Source organism: Lasiosphaeria miniovina, assembly GCF_030549165.1.
Source record: "Lasiosphaeria miniovina strain SMH2392-1A chromosome Unknown B0T26scaffold_3, whole genome shotgun sequence".
Lineage (NCBI taxonomy): Eukaryota > Fungi > Ascomycota > Sordariomycetes > Sordariales > Lasiosphaeriaceae > Lasiosphaeria > Lasiosphaeria miniovina.
The window spans coordinates 3,789,226-3,808,767 of NW_026848222.1; the positions used below are offsets into that span (position 1 = coordinate 3,789,226).

The 19,542-nt window shown below is 54.1% G+C and overlaps 5 protein-coding genes across 5 annotated transcripts; 4 read left to right on the plus strand and 1 right to left on the minus strand.

Moving 5' to 3' along the window:
* Nucleotides 1–1,183: 1,183 nt before the first annotated feature.
* Nucleotides 1,184–3,645, plus strand: B0T26DRAFT_640557 (PLC-like phosphodiesterase; the record flags this gene model as incomplete). Its single annotated transcript, XM_060437243.1, has 2 exons — nt 1,184–3,011; nt 3,089–3,645. 2 exons carry the CDS (start codon nt 1,184–1,186, stop codon nt 3,643–3,645), a joined length of 2,385 nt encoding a protein of 794 aa, XP_060298653.1.
* A 754-nt stretch (nt 3,646–4,399) lies between these two features.
* On the plus strand, nt 4,400–6,828 carry B0T26DRAFT_703762 (histidine phosphatase superfamily). The gene is made up of 4 exons (XM_060441686.1): nt 4,400–4,661; nt 4,773–4,930; nt 5,384–6,495; nt 6,567–6,828. Exons 2-4 carry the CDS (start codon nt 4,898–4,900, stop codon nt 6,742–6,744), a joined length of 1,323 nt encoding a protein of 440 aa, XP_060298654.1. The 5' UTR covers nt 4,400–4,661; nt 4,773–4,897; the 3' UTR covers nt 6,745–6,828.
* Nucleotides 6,829–10,007: 3,179 nt separating this feature from the next.
* On the plus strand, nt 10,008–11,960 carry B0T26DRAFT_230367 (uncharacterized protein). The gene is made up of 2 exons (XM_060433894.1): nt 10,008–11,327; nt 11,418–11,960. The coding sequence occupies exons 1-2, from the start codon at nt 10,169–10,171 to the stop codon at nt 11,495–11,497; spliced, it is 1,239 nt and encodes a 412-aa protein (XP_060298655.1). The 5' UTR covers nt 10,008–10,168; the 3' UTR covers nt 11,498–11,960.
* Nucleotides 11,961–12,241: 281 nt separating this feature from the next.
* B0T26DRAFT_703785 (uncharacterized protein) lies at nt 12,242–14,330 on the minus strand. Its single transcript, XM_060441687.1, has 3 exons — nt 13,933–14,330; nt 12,817–13,860; nt 12,242–12,743 (listed from the first exon to the last, which is right to left on the minus strand). Exons 1-3 carry the CDS (start codon nt 14,003–14,005, stop codon nt 12,577–12,579), a joined length of 1,284 nt encoding a protein of 427 aa, XP_060298656.1. The 5' UTR covers nt 14,006–14,330; the 3' UTR covers nt 12,242–12,576.
* Nucleotides 14,331–16,003: 1,673 nt separating this feature from the next.
* B0T26DRAFT_674406 (uncharacterized protein) lies at nt 16,004–18,787 on the plus strand (the record flags this gene model as incomplete). The annotated part of the gene is made up of 7 exons (XM_060439704.1): nt 16,004–16,305; nt 16,369–16,556; nt 16,710–16,966; nt 17,028–17,065; nt 17,130–17,182; nt 17,304–17,488; nt 17,540–18,787. The coding sequence occupies 7 exons, from the start codon at nt 16,004–16,006 to the stop codon at nt 18,785–18,787; spliced, it is 2,271 nt and encodes a 756-aa protein (XP_060298657.1).
* Nucleotides 18,788–19,542: the final 755 nt, after the last annotated feature.

The following is a 19,542-nucleotide window of genomic DNA, read 5'->3' on the forward strand; positions in this document are numbered from 1 at the left end:
TGCAGAACCACGAGGTCTTTATCGTGGCACACTGGATGGAACAGCAGCACAGAGCGACACGACGGGTTGAGCGCCGAGATAGGGATTCCTTCCACGTCGCTTACTAGCGGCGCTCTACGGCGGGGGAAATACCTGATTAGACGGCAGCCACCTCAGTCCTCGGCAGAAGGGATGTGTTTGTAGGTGGGTAGACAAAAGTCAGAAAGGGCAATGTAGGTGTTTGGCGTCTTTCGTATAGCTTGTGTACTTGGAGTGCGGTCAGTTGGCTGCCTCGGAAATAGCTTTATACTATGTATTCTTTCTCTGTCGCCGACGAGCTCTGGAGGTTTGGCTTTTTCTACCTTTCCTGCCCAAGGTCCGTCCGAATACCGACGGAGATGCTGTTAATTGGCGCATTATCGGACCCCATCCCCGCTTCAACGCGGAGGACCATCCGACCTCAGCTGGAGACGGGAGTCCATGCCGCGCAGATCATTCGCTGGGGCAAGGACCATCCCGCTGAAGAGATGCGCTAGCCCCCGCCCCCAGTTGCGTCTGTGGACCGGAGGCAGCCACGGCCTGGGGATTGGAACCTGACAACTGCCACTGCCTGTCCCACTCGCTGGATGTGCCATCCCACCTAACCAAGCTGCGAAGCACCTACCTTGGCTTGCTGAAGAGGGGTGACGACACTGGCACAACTTGACACTACATTTCACTCGATAGCTCTACCCAACCTGCTGCAGGCCGAGCCTTTGAAAAGAGGCTGAGCAAAGAACCTGTCTTGGGGGATATTGAGCCCGTACATTAATCGAACCGCGCCGCTTTCGTTTACCTACCTTTTCCATCTGGGCCGCTTCAGACGTTTGAGGTTTGTTGATCCTCCCCCGCCAACGAACACTCAAGCCACCCTGTCTTGCTCTAGCCGTCCGCTTTATTGAGGGGCTCGGGTACCTACAAACGTCTTACTTCCCTTGGCTTGCCTACCTTGGCAGCACGGCGGAATTGTTCAACTTTCCGAGGCGTTGATTCAACAATCGCCCGTGCTCTTACATTGTCTTCCTGCTTGGATCCTTAGCTATTTATCGGACGTTTCAGCGGTTACCGGCTGTCAAGACACCGCTGTGGGTCTTGAACTTGACCTGTCCAGGGGCTCCTTGCTGCCCAACTTACACATACATCCATTACTTAGACCTCGGAAGCAATGGCGGAGAGTAAGACGGTAGACAAGGCCGCGGCCGCTGCTGCTTCTGGTCCTGTCACTCCCGTTGCTCCTGTCACCCCAACTGCTGCTGCTACTGCTGCTGCTACTGCTGCTGCTGCTGCTGCTGCTGCTACTACTACTGCTGCTGCTACTACTACTACTACTACTACTACCACGGCGGCCACGTCCTCGAGCCAGCTTGCAGCGCACCAAGCCGGTGGTGGCCTGTCCGGAGAGGCCCGTAGGGTCAAGACGCTGAATGCCGCAATTCTTGCGCATCTGCACAAGATATACGACACCCATGCCAAGGTGCACCAATGGCACGCAGACGGGACTGCCACCTTCCTCAGGGACATCCAGCACGATGGCGATATTGAAGTGGCCCGCGAGCTGGTCTTGTGCAAGGAGAAGGACTGGGACTTCAACTCGTTCTTGCACTACATCACCCTGCCCACCACCAACGCCCTCGCGCACCCCCCTGACCAGGACCGAGACTACTCGTGGTCCCTGTCCAACTACTTCATCAGTTCCAGCCACAACACCTACCTGACGGGCAACCAGCTCTCCAGCTCCTCTAGCGCTAGCGCCTACAAGAACGTCCTGCTAAGGGGCGGTCGCTGCATCGAGATCGACGTCTGGGACGGCGACGAGTCCGAGTCGGACACGTCCATCTCCAGCAGCGACGAGGAGGCCGCCGCCGCCGCCGCCCACCAACCCGACGTCTACGACAAGCGGAAGAAGCGTGTCACGAAGGTCAAGAAAAAGATTCCCACGGCCCTCTTGGGCAAGATGGCCCTGGGCGAGAAGCTCGAACAGAAGCTTGTCAAGAAGCTCGAAAATTATGCTGAGAAGAAGAAGCCGGAGCCGAAGAAGCCTCATGGCAGCGAGCCGGCAACCTCGCCAACCCCCCCAGCAACGACACCGGCACCGATGGCAGAGGCGCCGGTAGCAGCAGCACCAGCAGCAGATCCAAGATCGCACGTTGGGAAAAAAGCAAGCATCAGCTCATCCCATTCCTCTCACTCCTCCACCAGGAGGGCTTTGAGTTTCAAGGAGCCAAGGGTCCTCCATGGACACACGTTGACCAAGGAGGTATCATTCCGGGACGTATGTGTGGCCGTCAGGAAATACGGCTTTGTGGCGTCGGACTTGCCCGTGATCGTCAGCCTGGAAGTGCACTGCTGCGCCGAGCAGCAAGAGGCCATGGTCGCCATCATGGAGCAGGAGTGGGTGGGCCACCTGCTTCCGGAGCCAAAGGAGGACGCCCAGAGCCTACCTACCCCAGGCGATCTCCGCGGTAAGATTCTCGTCAAAGTCAAGTACACACCGCCAGACGGCGCCAAAACCCCGCGAAAACCCCCGACGCCACCCGGCGGAGCTTCCGACGGAGACGAAGCCAGGCCTCTTCCAGCGACTGGGACCAGCCCCCCCGGCGCCGGTGCGGCTTCTAGTGCCAAGAAGCCGGCCAAGAAGGCATCCAAAATCATCCAAGCGCTCAGCAAACTGGGAATTTATACGCGCGGCGTGTCGTTCAAGAGCCTGGCGCAGCCCGAGGCGACCATGCCGACACACATATTTTCTCTGTCCGAGAACAGCGTCTTGGAGGTTCACGAGAAGACGCCGCGCGAGCTTTTCAATCACAACCGCCACTTCCTGATGCGCACATACCCGTCGGGCCTGCGCATTCGCTCCTCCAACCTGGACCCGGCCGTGTTCTGGCGCAAGGGCATCCAGGTTGTCGCGCTCAACTGGCAGAACTGGGACGGCGGCATGATGCTCAACGAGGGCATGTTTGCCGGCACAGGCGGCTACGTTTTGAAGCCTGAAGGTAAGTCTTTCCCCTCTGCCCCTTTTTTGTTGGTAACTTTTGGGGAGGTTGTCGCTAAACTCGGCTGTTGTATATAGGTTACCGAACAGATAAGAAATTCGCTGCCCTGCCCCCCTCAGCAGCGTCCGAGACAGCGCCCCAGGCCACAGCCGTGGAGCACTACACGATGGATCTGACGGTGGAGGTGCTGGCGGCGCAGTCGCTGCCGCTGCCGCCAGGCGACCGCAAGGCGCACTCGTTCCACCCGTACGTCAAGGTCGAGGTGCACGTCGAGGAGCCGGGCGAGCGCGCGGGCCAGCCGACCAAGTCGTCGGTGCCGGCCGACGGCAAGGAGAAGGAGGGCGAGTACAAGGCGCGCACCAAGGCGCCGCAGCGCGGCATCGACCCGGACTTTGCCAGCCAGCCGCCCCTGCGATTCGACCACGTGCCCGGCGTCGTCCCCGCCCTCTCGTTCGTGCGCTTCCTCGTCCGCGACGACGAGTACGGCCGCGACTCCCTCGCCGCCTGGGCCTGCGTCCGCCTCGACCGCCTGCGGGACGGCTACCGCTTCGTCCACCTGCTCGATGCCCAGGGCATGGAGACGGAGGCCGTGCTGCTAGTGAGGATTGCCAAGAAGTTGTCACCGGTGGTGTGAAATGCCGCGGGTGTTCTAGGGAGGTATCGAGGCGATTATTAAGGGCGTGTTTGCTCAGTCAAGGTACTTGGTTGGTTACTACTACGGTACACAGCAAACGCGTGGGCTGTTGAGCAGGCGAGGTCGCTGCGCGTATTTAGAAGACTAGGAACGTATCATGATAATCTAGAGGACGAGAAGAGATCTGCGGTCTCTGTTTTCTGCATCTCGATTTTAGCAAGGTGATATTTCTAGACTAATTCCATACTATTAATATTCATAATTGTGAAATTGTGATGCTCTCTGGGTGATAATCTTTATGTTTTGTTTCGTCTGCTCAGGGAGGGACTTCCACAGTTACATATATCACCAAAGTGAAATAGCTTATACCCACCCACCAACACGCACACACTAGAATGAACACAGTTAAGGTATGTGAGAGCATACTCCTATTTGTATCTTAGTAGTAGCCCCTTTACCTGCCCGACTTGGAAAGGGGGGAGTCTCATCTCTTATTTGTGACTTGTGTTGAATCACCCTCGATGATGAATGTTACCATTTTCTGCCGTGATTACCACCGCAAAACTTCAGACAAGATATTAATTTAAACAAGCTTTTATTCTTCTTTTTTATGCCTGAACTAGATCAACCTTTTTGCTCCTTCGTTGAGCTTCAGGGTTAGGGATGGGGGCGGGGGAAGTCCAGCATCAACGGCGGGTTAGCGCATTGCTTGGCACGTGTGGGGGAGCCCTCGTTTTGGCACTCAGTACGGGCAAGCTTTCTCTGTCATTCTTGTTGGTTAAATTCATCTGATCTATTGTGTCATGCACCTCACCTCACCTCTACGGGCTGCATCGCTCTCACTTTCCTCACACGAGGGAAGGTCCATATATACAGACCTTAACCTTCCTTGCCCGCCTTTCTTTTCACCTTGATGCCTTTTTACACGAAATAAACCTCTTGATCTAACAAACTGCCCAGCCGTCCATCAGCCGTACCTCGGCACGGAACCGGAACATAACCCCCCCAAAAAAGCAGTAAATAAATATTTACATTTTCACTCGACCACCTAGAAATTACCTTAAGGTTTCACAAGATTTCATCAAAAAAAAGGTGTAAATCAATCGACCCTGACGCTTGCTCTCCAGTGGACAGTCCGACAGCCGGCTTCTTGGTACTCTGCGTGTTCGGAGCCCGAAAACCCATTCGTATTTTCCTCGTCTAACAACCGAACAAGCCTGCCTGGTTCCGTCTCCAGAGCACCAGACACAAAATGCTCGAGGTCATCTACGTGACCCGCCACGGGGTAAGTCTCAAATTTCCTTCGGACCTATTCTCGAGGCCTTTTCTTCTCTTCCCTTTTTTTCGGTTTTGGACGTCCATTTCCGTATTTAGCTCCTCAGAGGGCGTGTTTCTGCAGCTGTTCGCTTTTGGGGGGAGCGGAGACAAGAAGTTTTTTTTTTAGTTTTTTTTCGCAGGATATGGAACAGGGGATCATTGGCACCCCCCTCCCCCTCACCCCTGGCGAGAAGTCTCAAAGTTGTTGTGGTTTCTGTTCAAGGGATGGAGGGGGGCTAAGACGTGCGTGGCGCTAGCATAATCTGTCGATCCTTCACAGATCGATCAGGAGAGAAACAAAAAAGAAAATTAGCCGTGTGACATACGGACACACAGAGAAAACAGAAAGTCAAGAGGGACAACAAGAGAAATTTGAATAATACATAGGCTGACCTGAACGCGTCCTGTCCGGGCTGTCTAGTTTCGGTCCAACTGGCTCGTTGACCCTGCGAGCGGCACCTACACAGCCGCCATTCGGTCACCCACGGGAGGCCCTGCAGATCCCGCCTTGACAGCACACGGTGTGGATCAGGCCAGAGAGCTGGCCGGGCGCCTGGCTGCTGCGGACCCGCCCATACGGCGCGTCTACTCGAGTCTGTATTACCGCTGTCTTCAGACTGTAGAGCCCTTTGTGCGGACTGCAGGACAGGCTGCAGTGGTGACGAAGGAAATAACATCCGCAGAGGACGGCAGCCAAAGCTACAACGATGGCACAAAATTAACAACTGCGGCAGCAGCGGCGCCCGAAACAACAGGAGAGACAGGATCTGACAAGGCGGCAGCAGCCTTTTTCGGCTTGAAGATCCGCGGGGAGACTGGATTAGGCGAGTGGTACGGCTCGGCGAGCTTCGAGCACCCCACTCCGGCTGCCCGCTCGAAGCTCGATGCTCTCTTCCCGGCCCTGCTCGATCCGGATTACAGGCCGGCACTGGTACCGACGCGTACGGGCGAGAGCATTGCCGAGCTGCACGACCGCGTCGCGGCCACCATGGACGCACTCGTTGCCAACTGCGACCGCGAGGGTGTCCGGGCTGTGCTGCTCTGCTCGCACGCTGCAGTCGTCATCGCCCTCGGCCGCGTCCTCACGGGTGCTATGCCCGATTGTGTCGAAGCCGAGGACTTCCGCGCCTTCACCTGCGGGTTGAGTGTCTACCGTCGAAAGACGACAAAGGGAAGAAGACAGAGCAGCCGCAGTAACAGTGGCGACGGTGCATTAGCAGGGCATGCAGTGGAAATTATTGGCCCATCAAGCAGCCAGGTCGGAGGTAACATCGGCCAGTCGAAAGCCCAACCTGCTGCCGTTGCTGCCTCTGCTGGGAGTTGGCGCGGCGGGTGTGTGGACAGCCGTGACATAGACAGGAGCGAGAGCAGAAACAATAGCGGCGGTCCAACAACCGCCGGTGTACGCAATTCAGCAGATCTTAAGATCCCCAGTGGTCTCAGATGGCGAGACGGCCGAGGGGTAAGGGGGGGTTGGGACTGCGAGCTGAACAGCGACTGCAGTCACCTCTCTGGAGGGGAGGAAAGAGGCTGGTTAGCTCCCCTTGTCTTTTCTGCATATTGCTATCCTCTCGAGTCTATACGCTGGCTAACACGGGGCAAAGGCGGTTCTCAGGCGACGAGTCCTTCAAGGATGCCGGCAAGAGCATCCTAGATGCAGGTATGGAGTTGGGGGTTGTCGTAGAAGGCGGCAAGGGTGAAGACAGCAAAAGAAACAACGACGGCGGAGGCGTCAGTGGCGGGCGAGGGTCCCGGAAAGACCCGGGGGGCTCTCGCCTCTGATGTCCCACGTCTCGTGCGAATGACACCGTGTAGATTGATGGCTCTACTTACCTTATGCAGCTAATATACACACATGATTTCGGGTTTTTTGTCTCTCTTTCTCTCTGCTCATGTCTCAGTATGCTGCAACTTTCGGCGCACAGACACAGAATAGGAGGCGGCTATCATCATCAACACATCCCTATTTTCATCAAGCAGATCTGCACAACTACGAAAACAAGGACCTAGGTAGAAAAAGAACAGAGACATAGAAAATAGAGAAGAAAGAGGGGAATGCGAGTATGAGAGAGACACACACACAGAGAGAGGTGGGGATGGACTCGCCGTTCGTTAGTTTCTGTTTTCGCTTTCTAGCAGCTTCTTGTCTCTCTCTCTCTCCCTCTCTCTCTCCCTTGCATGTCCCGAATATGTATGCAGAGAGACGAGAGACAAGGATTATGACAGCTACAGTGTAGCGAATTAGCCACACCCCCTTCGTTTCTCAACCAACTCTTCCTAGTCTGAACGGGCGTGCGCGTTTCGTACTCCTCGAGCCTGTGTGTGGGCGGGAGAGAGTTAAAGTCTCTGCGTCTAACGAGATAACGCTGTCTAGTCGTCCGTCTAATGAGAATGACAGCGCGAGGGAGGAGGCAGAGAAGGGGAGCACGAGACGTTTGACTTACTACAGCGAGCCTTGCATTCAAGTCCGTGGCGCTAGCCTTTTACTAGCTTAAAGGTTAAAAGTGCGCTAGATACTGAGTCTGCAACCAACAGTGTAGTGTACATAGCCACCGCCATAATTGGTGGCGTCGTGGTTTCTGGAGCAGGAGAACACACGGGCAAAGTTACCCCAGTGAGTTTGTGCGCGTCTCCTGTCAGCCACTTCCTAGGAACCTAGGTTTCTTTCAGAATTTCAAAATGTCTCGGTTGCAAGTGTGCAGGTAGGTAGTAGACAATAGAGAATACGAACGTGAACAGACCCCTAAGGTGGGTGGGCTGACAAGCTAGCTAGCTTGGCAGATTCACACGGCCTGTACAGCTCGATCTGTAGCTTAATATTCCCTCTATCTGAGGCCTACTAGTTTCAAAAATCTCTTCTTTCGTGCAGCAAAAGCGAAAAGAGGGGAAAAGGGATCCATCACACCTTTCGTGCGTTTTATTGTGTTACTCTAGGAGTCAAGACGAGGACATAGGAAACTCTAACAAGGCGAGCTTCATAGGGGATCGGGTACGGATACCGAAGAAACCCATGCTCACTCGAGCGCTGCCTTGACTGAAGTGGTCCCTTCCCGTTCGTCTTGCTCCCGTGTCTCGCTGTCGTTCTCTTATTTTTGTTCTTTTGGTGACGTGGATAGATGACTACGCAAAAAGAGTCGAAATAAAAACAAATGCTACCTGGGCGGCCTTGCAGAGGCAACCAATACTGGACGTCTAGGTAGCCCGCCTCTAGAAAAGTCGTGTGGTAAAGCGAGGTGGCCGGGGTTGGTAAATGCCATTCGACAGCGGCGTCATCATTACAGCGCCACTTACAGCGCTATTGATGATGGGCAACCACTGAGAGTGAAGCGGAGAGACGACCAAGTCCGACGTGGTTGCCCTCTCTCAATTGAGGCTCCCAGACTGGCCAATCGCCATGCAGACCATTCCCTTTTTAGTATCTGTCGGGTCGAACCACCAAGTCCACTGTCGTACCTGCCCGAGAGTTCGAGACTTTATCCCGTCTCCCCCTCACACCTTCCTGAGGTAAAGTACATCAAGTTACGAATTAGAGTAGCACCTACCTCACCTGCCTAGGAACTTACCTGGACTGGGTCGACGCTACAATACAATCTGCGGCCGAGTCTCCCCCTCGAGAATGGATTCAATCCACTCAGCGGGGCGGATATGGCCCCCCGGGGATGTCAATCCGAGTTCCGCAGCTCTTGACTCTCGATTAGGCAATCTTGTTCGATGCCCACCCTCTTCAGCTCTTTGTTGATAGAGTCAAAGTAATGGGGACAGAGACCCATCGATCTGGAGCTGCCAGCACCTTCTCCATATCACCGACGGCAGTCGGTGATTATTTGCCTTGCCGCACCTACCGTGCCTATCCGACCCATGGAACGCGGCGGTTTCCAAGTTGAATGCCCAGATTCGTAGCGTCCATTTCAAGGTACAGTGCCTCAACTATAATGTAAGGTAGGTACCATGGAGAGCAGTTAATTGCCTCCATCTCTGGCCTCAGCCGCAGGACCTCCTGCAGCAGCTTCGCAATGGCTGCAGCTGAGGCTCCTCTCAGGCCACTTCCCACTTTGACTGTCTGAAAACCTAGCACAGTCCCGACGTTGACAACCTAGATAGACAACCCAGACCTCTTTGCCAACCTGCCCGGACTTGGCCAGCTCTCAACCTACACAGCATACTCCCGTAACCCTACCTAGTCGCGGCAATTGGCCGCCATCTCGATCTTCCCGTCCCACGCCGGCCGGTTCTTTGGCCCCCTCCCGTTAGCCTAACGGATAGTCCTAGCAACCTAGAAACCGAGTGGCGAACCACCGAAGGAACCAAGACAAGGTTCTAGCTAAGGTTGTTCTGCCTAACATATCACGCATGTCCACGTTCGTTTTTTGCCCAATTGCCGCTGCCAATTGGCCGTAAGTGCAGTCTAGATCCTGGGTCCGGCGCCCCGCCGCTAACAGCCAGCGAGATCTGTGACACGACCCCTACGCTACTACACAGTAGACTAAGGTAGACTATGGACTAGGGCTGCTCGGAGGCACCAAAACAGACCCCGGCGCTGATCATCCAATTCGAGGCCCCATGCTTGTTTAAGGCTGTTATGGTGTGGCCGGGAAACGTTCAGGCGGCTGGGTTGCGTTGCCAGTCCAGTCCCCTTGCCTCGACCACTGTTTGGTCTACGACGTTCGTGGCGTTATTCGTGGCGTCCGGGTGTTAGTCCAAGTTCGGGGACAGCTCGGGATATACTGACGGCCCGCCCACACGGGCCATGGTGGATAGACAGCCTTTAGAAATCCAACGGGCGAAACACATGTCATTAGGTCTACAATATCCTCACCCCTTTGGGGTTAGATATACCCCGTTTTCTACGAGGCTCCCACTCGCTGAGATGCTGTACCTCGTAGAGGCTGGGGTGTAGCTATCAGACGCAGCCGGGAAGATCTTTATTATACCCTCCCGAGAGGTCTATTTGCAGAGATGGTTCCCCAGACCTGTTCGTGACTATCCTATGTTTATTAAAGACAGTTGCGGATCCCGGCCTCTGTTTCCCGGTCGTTCCACTTCTCCTTCCAAGCTTGACCCCTTTTCTGTTCATGTTTCACGAGGCCATTCCTGACGAAGACTGATCTTGTCGACGTTGCCTTTTCCATGTCCATATTTTCTCTCTTTCTCGGAACCGTCCACTCAGTCGTACCGTAATCCTCCGCTTCCAGACAGCTCCTCCGTCATGTATATTCATCCGAATCACTTCGTCAACCGGCAGGAGCCAGTACCCCTCAACTCGGCTGGCCTTAAACTCCCCGGGATCAAGGACCTGCTGTTGATGTCGCCCCCCCCTACGCCAGTCCAAGAGAAAGCCGACCTCGCCGTCTCGCCCCAGTATGGATCTCCCAGCTATCGACATCACGTCGAAGGATACGGCGCTGACACCCAACCTGCCACGTCCAACTATCGTCCCACACACGATTATTGTCTCACCTACGGCACGGGAGGCTACTCCTCACAAACTTCCATCCCAGGCAGCAATTTTCCCATCCACAGTGATCAAAGACTGCCTTCAATATCTTTCCTCATAAGAGATGCATTATCACACACACAGCAGTCCCAAAATATCTCGCCAACACAGACTCCTCTCTCACAATACTCACGCTCACACTATAGCCTACCCAGTCCTCTCGACTCTCCCGCCAGCAGTTCGAGCGCCGGCTTTTTCCCATGCTTTCCAGTCCCGCAGCAAGAACCCTCCTCTCTCCCATGCAACTCAGCATACGATATTTACGATAAATGCGACTACCATGGACCCTGCTGCCATAAAAGGCCTAAGATTAGGGTCGACAAAGAGACAGCAGAGGTAGAAAAATCGCCCAATGAACTGTTCCCTGACCAGCTTGAGTGTCTTGGGGAAAAGAAGCTAGAGATGGGAGTGGACAATAACAGAGTGTGTAGCAGTGAGCAAGACGAGGAGTCGTCGAAGAAGAGGAAGCGCAATCGATCGGGAAAGAAGCAGAACAACAAGCCTTACACATTTGAACAGGAGGTGTTCTTCATCTACCACAGAGTGGAACTTGGCATGAAGTGGAAAGAGGTAGCGGCGAGATATATGGAGAGATTCCCGGCAAGAGAGCCGAACGATGTGCGAACCGATGATGGGCTTACTTGCGCCTATTATCGCACCAACGGACACTTGCCAGTGTTCTCCAAGGACGGGCTCCTCGTCATCGACCCAGGAAGCAAACACAGATACAGGGGCGTCCCTTACAAGGCGAAGGAAATCAAGTGCCGCTCGGCCCTCGTTAGCATGCTCCAGCGCTTCCCAGAGGAGCTGGTGGACCCTAGAAACGACTACATTCTCCCGGAGCATCGCAATGAGGACGTGAGAAGGCGAGGTGAGTTTCCTTCGTCTCTCTGGCCACCTTTTCATCAGTGGCGTGACTGAGCAATGGTTGCTGATCTCGTGATGTTATTTTTTTTTCCAGCGGCGGCCTTGGCGGAGCAACGTAAGCAGTACTTTGAATGGTTCGAAAAGCAGCTGAACTCGAAGAAAGGGGATATATAACCACGGGTCTTCTCGGCTTTCTCCCTCTGCTTCTCAACACCGGCTGTTCTTGCGTTTTAGGTTTCGACACCAGTTTCGTCCGTCCTCCCTCCCAACAACCAGCAGAGGAGCATAATGTCCCATCTCCTGGTCCGTTCCCTTTTCCTTTGTTCTGATGTCAATGAACGAAGATGATGTTATGGGCTTAGATTAGCATGTTCTAGCGTGCGCTTGCCTTTTTTTTCCCGTTTTCTCGTTTTCTATTTTTGCTCCCTGCCTTGCTTAGCTTTTTCTTTTCTCACGTCTTATATCCCTTGTGTCACTCTATTTTTCCTATTCCTCGTCTTTTAGGCTAGCAAAAGGGAAAAAAGCACCGGAGGCAGTAACGAACATGTGCCCCGATAACGGATACCACCTTATGGCCATATTTATGAAGTTTTTTTTTGTGTTGCGGAGAAAAAAGAAAAGAGGAAAGGGGAAGAAAATCGGTGTGGTCTCTGTTCTCAGAACAATATAAAAAGGGGTGAGGAGCTGTGTGCGTACGTTTAGTTTGGGGTGCTTTTGGTGCTGAGATGTGTTTGTTTCAGAGAATAAAACCAAACCAAATCAGTTTCCTGTTTTCTTCTCCTTTTTATTTCTTTTTTTGTACGGGTATCAGGGGTCTGCAATTTCGGAATGCTGAAAAGGAAGCCGCGAAGTCATCGTGGAGGGAATAAAAGGGAACGGAGGTCACGAACGCCATGACCAGGCTGCTATGAGAAAAGGAACCAACTAGATTGATGACCGACAGTTGCCGTCACCACGGAGCCAACGACGAATGTTTGTTTAGCAATAAGTTTGGCGATTGCTGTTTGATCTGCTGATCGCTGCTGTAATATCATGGGGTTGACCATGCAATCGAACCGTACAGGTAGGCGTTACAGGGTACTCGACAAGACTTGAACATATGCCGTGTCCTCGCTTCAGCTATCAAAGACAAGGGCAGACAGACATGGTATACAACAGAAAACAAAAAGGTAATCAACGCAAGTCATCCTCCAATCAAATCCATACGACACAGCCCCCAAAACACGGCCTCAAAATGGTAGTCCTTCGGGCCCTCATGCATCACCGCGCTTGTCCCAAAACCTTTCGTCGTCAAAGTCGTTCACGTCGTACTCCTCCACATCCGACGCGTTCCGGTTGACAAACTTATACGGGCTGCGTCCAAACTGGTCGTCGCCATCGAGATCCTCGTCGGGATACTCGGTCGTGTAGTAGTTCTCGGCTGTTGCAGGTATTAGTATTGGCTTACAAGGGTAGAGCTGGGGGAGGGAAGAGGAGGAGAAACTCAGACATACCATTCTCGTCCTCATCGTCCTCGAGGAACTCGTCGTCGCTGTCTCCCTCATTTCCGAAAAAGAAGTCGTTCCTATCAGGCTCCGTATCGAACACAAGTAGGCCGACCCGGTGGGGCGGGACTGTCTTGCCTTTGAGGCGGCTAGCGGGGACGCGCTCGTACGTCTCCGTCACGTAGTCGTTGTCGTCGGCCGCGCCAGAATCAGCATCGACATGCATGGCATCTGATATCTGCTGCTCCGCGGCCTTCGCCTCTTCGATCTTGGCCGCCTGCTCCGGATGCCGCTCGGCATAGCGGAGCGCGGGAGCCTTGGGCCGGAACTTGGACTTCCTCGCCGGACTAGGGCTGAGGGCGGACGAGACACTGCTTTGATCCATGCTACTAAGAGTTCTGTTAATCTGGCTGATTGTGTAGGCATCCATTTCGCGAGCGAGCCGGTCCATGTCGGTGCCCTCACGGTTAAGTAGAGACGGTGGGAGGCTTGGTTTTGCAGCACCCGCCAACACATTGGTTCGCGCATGCTTCCCAGGACGTTTATAACTGACGCTACTCGTCTGTTGGCCCTTGGCAGGGGTCTGCCGCGGCTGGGCGACTAAAACCTCGTCGTGGGCCTCGTCACTTGGCTCTTCTTGCTTGGGAGCCTGGTGGTGGGAGACAACAACCTCTGTAGTCATATGCTTCTCATCCTTCTGCTTCTTGGCTTCCCGCTCGACGAACACAGCGGCGGTGGCACTGCGCTTCTTGGAGATGCCATTTGCTGGCAGCGTCGAGCTGGCCCGTAACAAGTGGAAGCGGCGGATTTGGTCATTTAGCGCCGTGCTAAGCACCCCCAGATTCCCGGAGCTTTCGCTGGAGCCCTTGTGGGCATCTCTTTCGCGTCGCAAGGATTTGATAGGACGATCCTCGTCTCCTTCTTGGGTCGGCTTGATTGTTGGGATGGCAGGTTGGGCTACATCGGCTCGCTCCACGACTGTCTGCTTGCGCTGGTATACCCAAGTGCTGTCGCCCGCCGAAACTCCTCGATGACGCTTGTTTGCCTCGACCCCTTGAGTCACGGGCGTCAGTAAAGTAAAATATGGCACGGGAAGGTGGCAGGCGGGGCTTTGGGGGTACATACTAAGGAAGTCAACTGGCTCATCGTCCTCGCCGCGCTTCCGCTTGACTTGGATAGTGTCTGGGGGTAGCGACATGGTGAAAGGGTTAGAAGTACGTGGCAGTGTGGCCGACGTGGAGATTGCGACGTGTTTGGGTGTGTTTGCAGCGACAGCGACGCGGCGGTTAGAGGGGTAAAAATCGCATGAAGTCGCCGATCGTGACCCAATTGAAGCCTGATGGAAGTCTGGCCTCGGTTCGCGATAACGCAGCCGCAGCAGTTGACAGGATGGATTAAGCAGCGGGCGCGAACTCCGCAACAAAAGCTTATTGTTCAAGGGTGTCTCCTCGAGCAAAGTGCTTCGCTACTGTACATGGGAGCGAAGGCGGGCATCCTCGAGTCCACAATTTAACAGAGAGAACCCAGCCAAGTGGAGATATGTTCAGTTGACATATGGATGAGCCTAGGGTAGTAAATCCAATTCCTAAATGTTCGTTAGCGTTATACTTTCCAAGATCCGAATGACCTTGGTATCTTACGACTCGGCGTAAAGGTTTTTCGCTGAGGGAGGTAATAACTACTTAAGTCCATATTTTAGAATCCTAGGGGCCTATACCGTCTCTAAAAATACCTCTTAAAGACCCTTCCTGGCCGGTTCATTTGTTATCATTTACTTTTCCTTCCCAAGTACCATGCTAACAAACTTTCAGGGATTGGGCTCTAAGGGCGGGCATTGCGGGCAGAATACTTTGTGCCGAATAAGACCGCCCTGGGTTCCGTCGATGACGCCAACCTTACAGGGCCCCAACGGCGCTAACGTGCGCTAAACGATGCGGGGCTCGTTGCGATCGCCGCTACCAACGCCCGTGCACACCCATGCCGCAAGCACTCCATTCAGCGCACTTGTTCCATTTTCAAGCCTTAGAGCTCTCAGGTCATGGTTAAACTGGGCGTGGAATTCAGAGCCACGCGGCTTAACAGCTGGGCCTCCTGCGGTTGGCATACCTCATTGCTGTATCATAGACTGCGCTCGCCAAGCACATGATCTCTCACAATCGGAAAGGGGCCCCGGAGCATAACCACGAGATGATTTGCGACTCGACGAGCTGGAAAGAGAGAGCTTACGAGAGAGCTGACGGGAGAAGGATCAATGTGGAAGGAAGAGCCAATGAAACTTCGCACTGTCAAGCTCTCGTCTCTTTCAACCTGTTTCAAGTCGCAAGCCACATCCCATCCAATCCAGTTGGCCACCTGCGGCAATACCTTCCCTACCTTACCACTCTAGCAGTCACCAGCCAAGTCGTACAAGTTACTGTACATACGTGGGCGGGAACTCGAAAGGGGGGTAGTGGCCAAGGTTGGTAGGTGGGTTTCCAACTGAATACAGGTCATCAATCGAAAGATTCCACACACCCGACTCCCCCCCGCCTCGCTTCCTTTTTACCAATGCGTCCCATTTGCTGGCGTGGCCTTCAACTGCTCCTCTGCATGTCATCACTTTCTCCTTTTTGGCGAATCGCCCTATACAACCACAGGAGGGCCGTCATCTAACAAGCTCATCTCCATTGACCATTGCAACACCTAGCCGTCTCCAATTCCGATGGACAGCCGTGAGTCTTGTCCTCGTCATCCCTTCTCTGTTCTCTGTTCCTGCCGTGATATGTGTGCCCCGCACTCGAACTCCAGCCTTGTTGTTCGAACATCGAATTATGTGATACCTGAAGCGCAGACTTTTTCGCCTCAACTTTTTGCAGAACAACCTAGTTGCGGCACATGTCTTGGCCGTCGCTGACATCCTAGTATTTAACCAGCTCTGAGAACGTTGAGCTCCTAGTCCACCGTGGGTAGCTTGGGAATCTTGTGCCGCAGTAGGACGCCCAACAGTCTCACGCCATCCACCTACAGCAGATTTCCAGGTGCCTCTTTTTTTTCCTTTCTTTTTTTTCCTTTCTTTTTTTCCCCCTCCCCTTTTCCTACGCGCGGCGTTCCAGTATCAGCCCACAGCAGGAATACTGTCATCGATCTTAATGTGTCAACGGTCTCGTGATCTCAACTATCGAGACTGACTGACTGGCTAACCGACCAACGGCCCATCATGGCATCAACCGACGTCATCCCAGCTTTCATAACGTACCAGAGACCCAACACTCGGCCGCCGATTTTTGTAGCAGGGACTTACTCCGATCCACCATGGCAGCCAGAAGAGATGGAGTACACCACCAACGCGGAAGGGCACCATGTTTTCATGAAGGAAGTCTTTGCCAAACCAGGTTCGAAGATCCAGTACAAGTTCCGCGTCGGTACCGGAGACTGGTGGGCCGTTGATGAACGCAGTCATACGGTGCGAGATAGCTCTGGAAACCAGAATAATGAGATGGAGATGCATTCCCATAAGGGGTAAGCAAACTGGCCAGCCCGCGGCCACGGGCATGTCGTGGCTCATGATGCTGACCGGTGCAGGTTGTCCGACAAGGCTGCCGCTACAGGAAGTGTGGGACTGGACACGGCAAACATTTCTGGGAAACATACGAATTCCGTCCACGATACGACGCTCTCGAAGGCAGAGACCGAGTCGCCGAAAACTGAGGATCGTCTACCCCAGCCGGCCGAAAGCTCAAGCAAAGTCCTTTCACCCTCTTCCGATGCCCGTCCCTCCCACCTTACACGAAACTATGCAGACGTTGCTGCAAAATTGGTTGGATCATCAGTTTCTCCTGTGCCGGAGGAACCCGAGACCCCAAAGCTAAAGAATAAGTCTGAGAGGGTTGAGGCTCATCCACGCTCAACTACTCCTTTTACAGATAGCGCAAAGGTTGCTGCCGAGGTGGGAGAGCCCGCCGCCCTCCTTGATAGAGAGGAGAAGCCGAAAGCAAAGACAGAGAAACAAGCTCGCCCACGCTCAGCGACCCCTTTCACAGAAAGTGCGAATATTGCAGCAGAGGTTGGCGAGCCGGCCGCCCTTCCAGACAGTGAAGTGAAACCAGAAAAGGCACCAATTCCTAAAGACAGCCCACGTTCCAACACCCCCTTTACGGAAAGCGCCAATGTTGCAGCAGAGGTAGGGGAGTCAGCAGCCCTTCTGGATAAGGAAGAAAAACCAGAAACAAGCTCGCGTTCAGACACCCCTTTTACGGAAAGCGCCAATATTGCAGCAGAGGTAGGCGAGTCGGCGGCCCTTTTAGATAGGGAAGTGAAACTTGAAAAGGCGACAATCTCTAAAGACAGCCCGCGTGCAAATACCCCTTTTACGGAAAGCGCGAATATCGCAGCGGAGGTAGGCGATTCGGCCGCTCTTCTGGATAGAGAGGAGGAGCCACAGCCTCGAGCGCCTTCCGAGGCCGCTAAAATACTCGAACCCGGCTCACGTTCAGCGACGCCTTTTGCGGAAAGTGCAGGTATCGCAGCAGAGGTCGGGGAGTCTGCAGCCCTTCTTGACAAGGAAGAGCAAGCAGAACCCGAAAAGCCGGACGAGGATGCGGAGAAAACCGAAGCTCGCCCCAGCTCAGCTACCCCTATTGCTGAAACTGGAAACACTGCTGCAGAGGTGGCAGATACGGCAAAGGCGCTGGACAACGAAGAGGTAAGACTCACCCGTCTGAACCAAAAGTGCAACTGGCTGAATACCTCGAAGGCTGCATTCGAGTTGGAAGTGCGTCCGGACAACTTCGGCATTCCAGACCACCATGAAGAGCATCAAGTTGGGTATAAAGATGAGGACTACGAACACGATCATATGCCACCCCTCTTTCCCTACGAGTATGCTGGTTTGTATGATGACGATGAGGGGCCCAGGGCAGATGAAGCCGAGGTGGCCCGCCAACACGAAGGGAAGTCTCCCAAGGAAGAAGAGGACTTGGATCTCGACAATATTGATGTCAATGACCCAACACTGGAGCGTTTCCCGTCGAATCGGGAGGAGATCATCGACACGGTTCGGAAGATAGAAACGGGCCTTTCAGAGGACCAACCGGCATTTGAAGCTGTCCCTCCGTCTCCTATTGTCACTTCATTGCGGCCGGGCGCGGAGGACATCCTGGGCGGCGACCATTTCCTGTCTTCGCCAATCGCTGCGAGTCCTATAGTTGTCAGTCCCCTCTTTCCCCGGGCACAAAGGCGCCTGGCAGTTCCCAGGTCGCCTCGTGGCTCCATCAGTTCGGCTCATTCGTCAGCATTGTCGCTTCAGTCTATCTCAGAGGGTGAAGAACCTAGCGGCAGCGACCAAAGTCGATCATCTCCGGCGATGCTCTCCTCTGATCCCCCAAAGCTGTCCCAGTCCTATTATGTGGTGTCACCCGGTAGTGACGAGGACGAAGGCATTGACCTGAAAACTGGCAATGGATCGCCCAAGGGGCAAAATGGGGACCTTCTGGCTCCCGATTGGATGGCGGCGCTGCCACAGCAAGCTACCTTGAAAAGTCAATCTGAACCGGCTCCAGGGGTCTCGGACTCGGCAAAGCCGCAGACGAGCAATGGCAAAGCCGTGGCGGGCCCAGCTTCGGGTAAACCGATACCGACAGAGTCGGAGAGGCCCCGAACGCAAAGCCCGCGCATCGTGATTGAGCATGTGAAGGATGCAGACGGCGACGCTGACAGCCACCACTCGGACGAGGATGGCCACATCGAACACGCAAACGGCACTGGGGGCGAGACATATAACGAAGCAACGGCTGAGACGGCAGACGCCGGCGACTCGGGTCAGCTGAGGAAGAGGAAGAGGGCAGCGTCGGGTGAGCGGCCCGAAACGCCTGTTTCTACCCACTCAACCAGCATACACACGGACCGAGGAGGTGGCTGGTTCAGGGCCTTCTTCAGACTGCTCTTTGTGGACTGGATCGGAGGGTTTCTCGGCAGACTGTGCGGCGGCAGACGGAAGACGTAAGGCTAGCACCGGCGCACTGCGATTCATCGGTTGACTCTCGTCTTAGGCTGCTAACCGCAGGCACGGCCACGGTTGTAATGGGGTTTGGGTGGTGGAAATTGGCAGCTAGGGATGGGCACAGTCAGACAACAAAGTAAACGGCGGTGTTGAGAGCGTGCAGTCTGTTTTCCAAGGCTTGTTTACTGTGGGTGCTGAGGGGGCAGGCGAGAGTATGCGAGGGAGATTGCGATGACGGTCCGTTCAGTTGCTGTGGATATAGGGTGAACGGGTGTTCCGGGTGGGATCATTAACACGAGATTGTATGAATACGGGCATGACAGGCAGGTATGATGGTCTCGATGACGGAACACACACATTCATTGTCTCCTTCTCACCTAGCCTAGCAGCGCCGGCCGGTGATGCCTAGTAGGTAGTTGGTAGCGGCCTAATTAATAAAAAGCTCTCTCTTCCTAATTCTACTACTTTGACTACGAAGAGAGTTCTGCGATGCTGCCACAACTTTTATTGCGTGCCGAAATTACACGGTAACTCTTTGTCGCTGTATAAATGTTTCGAGGTCCGGACGGCAATTAAAGTTGCGAGGAGGAGTATATTGCAACTATAGACAGTGTGAAGGTAGAACAGATGAAAAGACTCAAACACGTAGAGTAAAAACCCCCGAGAAACAATGAAAAGTGCCGAGGTTCAATAGGAAGCGATGAGGAAGTCTTCCATGTTAGCTACATATTCTACTTTACAATAAATAAAAATTTAAA